This window comes from Melopsittacus undulatus, chromosome 7 (genome assembly GCF_012275295.1).
Source record: "Melopsittacus undulatus isolate bMelUnd1 chromosome 7, bMelUnd1.mat.Z, whole genome shotgun sequence".
In the NCBI taxonomy this organism is placed as follows: domain Eukaryota; kingdom Metazoa; phylum Chordata; class Aves; order Psittaciformes; family Psittaculidae; genus Melopsittacus; species Melopsittacus undulatus.
In genome coordinates, this window is record NC_047533.1 from 19,124,286 (window position 1) to 19,133,286 (window position 9,001).

Here is a 9,001-nt window from a genome sequence, read left to right on the forward strand (position 1 = left end):
CATGGTGTTAAACTGAAAGAGTATAGATTTAGTTTAGATATAGAAGTTCTTTACTATGAGGGTGGTGAGACACTGGAACTACATTTCCTGGGCTATGTTTCTAATGAAGCCTACTTTTACTACTTCCATGAAATGACAAGAAAACCACTGCTAAAATGACATTCATTTTAACACAACAGAACACCATTAACCTCAGTTATATGATAAAAAGAAACCTTCTGCATTATTCTCACTCTCTTAATAAACTTTTCTCAAAGTGGAACATTGTTTCAACCTGCCACTTTCCTTAATCAAGGGGAATAAAGCATCTTCACTAATTGCTGGTGGTAATTGACCAATTTTAAGAAAACTGATGTTCAAAACATTCAGGTTTTGTTGGGCTTGGTTGTTTGGTTTTTGTTTGTTTTTGGTGTGTTTTTTTTTAATAACTGGAAAAAATAACTTCTTTCAAGGACTACTTACCTATCAGGTACCCTTGGAGCAAAGCAAGATGTCGTAGAATGCACACAAAGAATATTTTCAGCACCAAGAGCCTTGATTTTAGCCTCCACTGCTTCAATGTCTGTCCGTAGCTCATCGCCTTCTAATACATTTTCTATAACTACAGGCTCAAAACCTGATAAAAAAAAAAAAAAACAAGATCTGAATGTAGATCATGAAATATGACTAATTGTGGGGTTTTAGTTCCAGTACAAATCTGATAAATCTTCTTGCTTCTGTTGTTTTAACAGATTCTTTCAGGATTAAGAATATAGATACAGAACCTGTATTACGTAGACATAAAACCTGCTGCATGCAACAGCAACAGGTTTGAAAATTGTTTTAAAAACAGATTAACTTCTTCCCTCCCAATTACAAAGAAAGTGTTTGAGTGGCATTCTTTTAAAGTAACAGCATAATGAAATAGCCTCTCTAAAAAATTATGCCATTAGATGTAACAATGCAATAATCATTATGAATTGGCTTTCATCATACGCCTCTGCCTTATGCAAATGATAAACTTTCACATTACTTCTTAAAAGATAAAAAATCCCATGTGAACTCATTTTGAAAGTGAACTTTGTCATTTCAAAATCCAAGATGTTTCCCAGGTTTTTTATATTTTTTCCATTTCCAGGCTAAGTTTGTATTTAAGATGTACAACAGCTGAACCTTGTGAGGTTATTTCTCATCAAGGACACAAGGAGAGGCGGTTGTAAAAAAAGCAGTTATCTCCTTCTTCTAAATACTGGAATGTTTACAGGTTCGGAACAGCTGCTCAGGAAGGATGTTGGAAAACCAGACAGGGTCCATCAAAGGGCTACCAAGGTGCAGTATAGTGCACACAACAAAAAAGGTGTAAGAGCTAGACTATTCAAGGCTGAAGAGGCTAAGGAGAATATTTCATAGCAGCCCCCAACAATCTAAACCGGAATTATTAAGACAAGACAGCCAAACTCTCTTTGGTAGAATATAGTAAGATGCAGTAACAACAAACTTTGGCTTCAGATGTTCAGAATAAACAGTAAAAAAAACCTGCTTTGCCTTCAGAGAATAGCACAGCACTGGAACTGCTATCCAGAGAGGTTAGGGAACCTCCACTCTCAAAGATTTCCAAGATCCAGCTAGACAAATGCATGGCTGACCTAACCTACCACTTAAAGTGTTTTCTTTCTTAAAGAGAGAAGCCTGTCATGGTAGCTGCTCAAATTTCTTGCTTACAAATAAATAAATCACAAAGGTTTTGTTTACAGAATATAACACTGGAAACCATATATTCTCTTCCCCAAACAGGTGTGGCATGGGCATAGCATACCTGAACATGAAGCAACTATTACTATTACCTTCTTAAAAAGCAGACAGATATTCAGTTTACTGATGAAAGTCAATGAGAAGGAGGTGGGGGTAAAGAGTGATTTTCAAAGTACTGTAACATGGCAGCAGCTCTGTCAATTTTTCCTTCATGGCTTGACACAATGCTTTAAAGCTGACAGGTAAGGTTCAAACCCTATAGAAGAAGAACTTAGACTAGAATGATTTACTGACATTGTTAGTCCTAGTCTGGTTTTCATTTAGTGATGTGGAAGACAGAGATTCCATTTAATACTTAGTTGTTAGATTTCTGATACCTGCTTTTCTCTTATTTTTGGTTGACAATTCTTTTAATTAATTCTGTGATAGCTGTCTTAATTCTTCAGAAAAATCACAGATCAATTTTGTTTTCTCAGAACCTTCTCCATTATAAGTGTAATTTCCTTAGCTTGATGTTCTAAATTGAGCATAATATTCCAACAACACTCCCACTTTTCTTATCGACATGGTCTATTTGTTCTGATCCAATTCCTTTTACACACCTCTGCATCTCACCTGGACAGAATCCAGCCTCTGCTTCCAACTGTTTAGTCATTTTTATCTAATTATTCTTTCTTGCAAAGAATAAAAGTGTCCTAGGAACTAGGACCAGAATCTATGCCACCACCTGCAGGTATGTGCACTGAGATGGAAAATTACAGTCTCTCTTACTTGCCCTTTCCTTGATCCCAAGCATCTGTCTGCAGAAGAGGACTGCTTCAGTGGAGGAACACACTTCAACCCTTAGTTTACTTACAGACTAGTAAATAAGGAGCTCCATTTGAGAGATATTAAAATTTGAGCTAAGAAAGGCACCAAGCCCATGTACTGAGTGAGCTGAATGATACTGAAATATTAAAACCAAACACAGCAGCTAATACTTCCCATGTTCTGAAATAATGTGTAAACCAGACAGCCTGTCACCTTCTGATCGCAATTCCTAGGACACAAAGATTTTTTGCACAAATTTAACAGATTTGAACCATAAGCTTTTGTTTGACGTAATTATCGGGACAGCAAATTAGGCATCCAAGTCTCAGAGTGACCTGGAAATTCCTTAGTATTGTTTTCTCTATTGACTATGTCATACACCTCTGTACACTTACATTTTTCAAGGCATTAGGAAGACAACCCATACATGTGATCACATGTTAAAAATCAGGAGTGTGGAAATAAAGCACTCAGAAAACTATGCATTAAGTATTTCCTGGATCTTAGTGCAAGCATATGAATTGATACCTCTGCTAGATGAAGTTCTGTACCTGTTAAAAGAACACACTGCGTAATCAGTCAGGTCCTTCTTACCTGCAGTTATCATTGATTTAAAGCAAGATTTTTGGTCTATACGTGGCCAGATAATGTACTTTGCCTTTGGCCTCTTGTGCCGCAACGTTAAAAAACACAGAGTTAGACTCATGCCAGTTGCCATAGGAACCACAAAGCAACTGGTCACTGTCCGGACACCTGCACATAAAAAAAGCAAGTTGGCTATGAATGTGAAGAACTCACGACATGCCTGACCAAATGAGAGGTATTTTCAGATTTACACCTACCAGCCAGTTTTATAATATCCAGAACTAATGAATTGGTAAGTTTGTTCAAAAGGCTAGACCCTGCAGCTTTAGGCTGCACTGCAGAAATATCACCTGACCTTCCGATTCCATGGATCAACCTACAAAAAAAAAAAAAAGATTGAAAACATACATCAAGTTTTTTTCACATCCCAAAGCAGCAATTCTTGCTGATTGAAAATAATTTAATTTGATAAGCAATTGTGGAAAATGCTGCATCAAATGCAGCATCAGTATCTGCCATAATGAGTTCACTATAACAAACAGTATATATTTGTATGTTTTTAAGTGTGTTTTTTGGGGTTTTTTTCGTTTTATTTTTGTTAACAGTAGATTAACACTGTTCCAATATGCAAGTAAAAACTTTAAGAAGACTCATAGCAGCAACACCTTTAGCATCTGGCAGGCTTCCTTTTAAGTGCACCTCAGCATTTCTTCGATACCTGCTGAACAAGCATTATAAACGCTGACATGTTCAGACACACAACTCCAAAGAAAACAAAAATCAGTTGCCTCTAGTGCAGCATACCATAGGCATAGTGGTATTATACAGATACTCCCCTAACAAATGCTTCATCTCCATAGGGCAAAGAAATAACATATGCTGTGACAAAATGTCCTGAAAAACACTTAGGTTAATGTATCACTTTGCTCATCTTCTTCTCCATCTTCAACTTCCTCTATTTCATTCTACTATTCAATATTATATATCATGCAATACCACCTCTCTCTCTGCAGTCTGTTTATAAATTATGTTTATAAACTGTGTTTAGAAATGCTGGATATTATTTAGCACCTTCCAGAGTGGAGGATCCTGAAATTGCTTATAAAAATCTAAGCTTAAAGAACTGGCTAAAACAGAGCAGCTGCTCAAGAAAGCTAGTAACAATACACATCTGTTTATTGCTTTAATTCTGTTTTTGTCTTGGGAATAGACTAAAATGTAGTATGATGAGTGTATGGAACTTAGAACTTGGAGCATAGTTTCAAAGATTAGACTTTTTTTTCCCCATAGATTGAAATTAATAGCTTGATAATTAATCGAAACTTGCTCATAATCTTCACTCCATCAAAAATATTTTCTTTTTTCATTCCTGCTGTTTTGTTCTTAATGGCTTCCTAAGAAGCAATCCTCCCTAAGACTAGCACTTAGAATTTATTAAGCTGAAAAGAAAGCCTGAGAACCATCTCCTCCTATCTCCATCACTTTCAAAATTACCTCTAAAACTTATTGCAGAAATAAGTGGAGGGGAGGAAGGTTCTATGCCCTTCCTTGGGTAAAAGCTTACTAAAATTTCTGGTCTCTAATATGCTTTTGTGTCAATCTTTCAAGAAGAAACATTGCAGGAAATTTCACTTAGTTTCATTCTTGCTAGATAAAACACCACAGCAAGGAACTCAGCACACTCTACACACACACACAAAAGTATATTAATAAATAAACTAAGGCAGAGCCTCTAGAATTACAGCACCTTACCCATCAAGTGTCAGAAGGGCTACAAGCTATTAAAAGCATTTCTTGTCTTTATAGATCTCCTTACTTCATATAAAATCTGTTATAGATTGGACTGGGTTTTCATGTGCATTATCAGCTAATCATATTATAAAGACATTAATGAATAAACCAAATACAAATAGCTGTTCAATAGGAATGCCTGATACTTTACAACTACAGCGGACAGTAGTTTTGGGTAATAAACAGATGAAAAGCTGCACAGCATTAATAAACAGCAAGTAACGCATAGATTGCTTTAAAACAGGAAGATCTCTGCTTTCCTACACGCAGTTAACTCAATGTCTTAAACTTCCATCAGCACAGCATACAGGACATAATCCTGACAAAACTTCCCAGTGAGTTTTTAATGAAAATTTAATACAGAAAGTTGTACCAATTCAGTATTGCATTAAACTGTCTTTCTAAAATGCTACCACGGTCTCAGATAACAAGACACAATAAAATATGCCATTTGAAAGCATTAGTAATAAATCTGAATAATTCAAACTGACAATAACTTGTACCTGTAATGCCTTCGAGCAACGAGTCCTGACACCACTCTTCCTTCCCTCTCACCCACACCACAATTGCCCAGGAAGTTATTGCTGTCCATTATAGCAAGTTCATGAAGAAACAGTTCAATAGTGCTTTCATCCCATCCATCTTCAGGGCATTTTCCCTTAATAACAACATACAGGTAACTTGGAAACATGGAAATTAAACATAAATAAAGCTTTATGCAACTTCTTTGATTAACATTACCCTTCTTTCCCACGCTGAACAGCAGTTTGTATTTTTGTTACACTGTTTTATATTATCTGTTACAAACCTATATTCAAAGAAAAGTTTGTAATGATTTTTCCATATATTAAGTGCAATTACACTAGCATATCCTGATATATAAAGCACTCAGGATATTTTTCACTTTCAAGTGTTCTTTAAGGTGCACATAAAACCACTGCAGCACATACATGTTAATCACTCCCTAGAAGACTATACTTTATTTGATGTATTCGCGAGACAAGAATCTACTACTACAGGAATTCAACAAAGAAAACTGGATGAAAGGGAGATAACTGGGTATTATAGAACCAAAAGTATTAATTATGAACAGACAGGAAATACAGTTTCACTTCCAACACGTTTTCCTATCTGCATATTTTCCTTTCTAGTTACAGAATCATAGAACTGTTTGTTTTGGGAGGGACCTTGAATATCATCCAGTTCCAACTCCCCTGCCACAGGTATGGATGCCTTCCACTAGACCAGGTTGCTCAAAGCCCTGTCCAACTTGGCCTTGAACACTTCTAGGGCAGCCACAGCTTCTCTGGGCAACCTGTTCAGTGTCTTGCCACCTTCACAGTAAAGAACTTCTTCCTAATGTCTAATCTAATCTCTAGTTTCTCCTTGAACTGTCACTACATGCCCTTGAAAAAAGTCCCTCTCCAAACTTCTCGTAGGCCTCCTTTAGGCACTGGAAGCTGCTCTTAGGTCTTCCTGGAGCCTTCTCTTCTTCAGGCTGAACAAACCCATATCATCTAATAGGCAAAGAGAGTACTTAATATAATACATCAAAACCCACAACCAGACACAAGCTCTTTACTGTATGAAGAACTGCACTCTTGTCTTTGCAAACTGCAGAAAAGCCCCTCAGAGAAACGTTACCCATATATACCCATGACACATTACCGTAGCAGTTTAGTAGTTCACAGGCTTTTTTTACATGCTCTAATAACACTAATATGAATTCAGTAAAACTTCCTAAAGTGTGTTTTAAAGTTAAGTGCGACGCAGTGGATGATGTGACTGATTGTTCAAGAACTCAAACATTTGAAAATTCACTGATTATTTCTAAACATCGGAGACCAAAAATTAGACAGTTTTGGCACAAGTATCATTTTGCATCTCATGCATCAGTATGTTTGCACCTTGCTGTTTTTAAAACCGTTTGTAGCTCTTTGCCTTTCTCACACGCACACCCAGAAACAGCATTTTTTGTCCCAGTCGCGGACTTTCACCCGGGGGCTCCGTCAGATCTTTGCCACCAAGTAGAGGGCGCCCAGCTATCTCCGGAGCCTCCTCGCCTGGGCCGAGACCCTGCCCACCGGCACGGTGGGTCAGAGGTCTGTTAACACCGGCGTGGGGGCCGCAGAGACAGAACTGCCCTGCGTATGCCCGCGGAGGCCGGCACACCTCCGAGCTCCCCGGGCTGTGCAGAACGCTCCGGCCATGCCCGGACCGGGTGGAGAAGAGGCGGGATCAGCTCTCCCGCAGAGCCCCGTGCCAGGCGGGCGCTGCCGTCCCTGACCCAGCGCCCTGCAGCCCGCCCCATTACCTGCTCCAGCAGGGCCCGCAGGCACAGCTCGTGCGAGCGGCGGCCCTGCGCCCCCTGGCGCACATAGGCCGCCGTCACCAGCCGCTCACTGACGGTGAAGTTGTCCGCGTTCATGGCCGAGGGAAGGAGGGGCGGGGGCAGCGCGGCTCCCGGCGGCACCGGCCTCTGCCGCCTCTGCTGCAGGACTGCCGGTAGCTCAGTTCCCGCCGGATGAGGGCCAGGGGGATGATGCGCATGCGCGGCAGAGAAGGGCAAGGAGCACCTTCCCTCACGGGGGCTGGACCGCGCCCGCCCAACCACGCTGGGGGCCGCTCCTGCTGGGGCCGTCTCCGCCCAGCGCGGTCAAGAGCAGCCCCGGCCGCTAGGTGGAGCGCCGGCACCCGCTGCTGCTGGGCGGCCTTTGCCGGGAGCCGCGGCTGGGCGGCTCCATTGTCAGCTTTCGGGGCCGGTCCTCCACCGGCAGTGCGAGCTACTGTGTCCGTGAGGGGACAGGAGTGGCGGCAGCCACCAGCAACCAGAGCTCTTGGTTTGCTCGTGGGTTGGTTTTCACTCCACCCCCCTGCAAAGTTTAGTGTTAGGCTGTTGAGGACAGCCACTTTCGACCCCTGAAGGTTCGTGTCAGAGTAAAAACCTTTTCTGCTCCTCACAACGTTTCTGACTGCAAAAGTGGTTTTGTGGAATTGCCCTTGTCAAACAATGGCAATCTGTAGCTGAGCCTGACTGCCAGGGCTGAAAACTGTGTTCCAGGCAGAAAAGCATGGTACTGTGGGAGAACTAACTTGATTACCTTTTTAGGCCCATCTCCCTGCCTTTTCTTGGGAAAAGACACGCCATCGGGACATCAGGGTCAGGCATTGCACCTTTATAAGGAATCCTCAGTGAAGCCTCATCAGATGGAAGCTTATCTGGGGTGCTGAAGTGATTGCCTCCCCTGCCCTTTGCACTCCGGCAGCAGTGGGGCTAGCAGGTTGCCGTTTGCCTTCCTAAAATAACCAGTAGCAAGCATGTAAGAAGGTGCGTTAAGTACACAGTATGTTTGTTTCAATGTTTGGTTTCAACCAGCCTGTACCTGGTCAGCTGCATTTGTTTATGAAGGCTTATCTGATTCTTCTGTTTTACAGTTTCAAGCTCAGGTGGCTAATTAGCATGAGAAAAGTACATACTGATGGTCATGCTTTTGTAAATTTAATTAGTCTGATTAGGATCTTTCAGGCGTTCTGACAGAGTAATCTTACACACCTGTTAGAACTGCTGGTTCAGATTATAATTAACACCGTTTCTTAGTCCTGAATGGAGAGGAGTTTCGCAAGTTCAACTCTTCTCGTTCTTAGTCCCCGTAGTCGCGCTGCATCTGGATTCTTAGGACGTGCTGTGTTGCTTGTTGTGCCTTTAGAAATACCGAGCAGCTATTCAACTTGTTCTTTACTTTAACTGTCACAAGAGGGCGCTCACCTAAAGCTGAAAGTGCGAGGTTGCGCATGGATGTGGTTTTTTTTCCCGTTTTCCCACTCCAGTTTCTACGTAGTGCTCAGATACACATTATCATCAAAGTATGCCGTGTGGATTAGCAAAATAGAGACAGATGTGTTATCATGAGGAAAACGATTTAACTTATTTGCATGATTTAATTGTAAGTAATTTTAATCCAGGTGCCTAATTGAGAGTATTAGCTACTCAGAATTACAGTTGATAGTTTGTTAATAACTGTGATGGTGATGTGTATTGTGTTTAATTATGAGTTGTCGTAGTGTTTGAACTCTGCACTGCTGA

At 40.9% G+C, this 9,001-nt stretch overlaps 1 protein-coding gene across 1 annotated transcript in view; it reads right to left on the bottom strand.

Annotated features, from left to right (window-relative positions):
- SEPSECS (Sep (O-phosphoserine) tRNA:Sec (selenocysteine) tRNA synthase) overlaps positions 1-7,419 on the bottom strand; it is a 28,384-nt gene extending 20,965 nt beyond the window's left edge. Inside the window, exons 1-5 of the mRNA XM_005142879.3 lie at positions 7,232-7,419; positions 5,421-5,575; positions 3,384-3,502; positions 3,136-3,294; positions 463-616 (exon numbers count right to left, since the gene is read on the bottom strand). Coding sequence (XP_005142936.2) covers positions 463-616; positions 3,136-3,294; positions 3,384-3,502; positions 5,421-5,575; positions 7,232-7,345 — 701 coding nt within the window. The 5' untranslated portion in view covers positions 7,346-7,419. The remainder of the gene's footprint in view (positions 1-462; positions 617-3,135; positions 3,295-3,383; positions 3,503-5,420; positions 5,576-7,231) is intronic.
- Between the last annotated feature and the right edge of the window lie 1,582 nt (positions 7,420-9,001).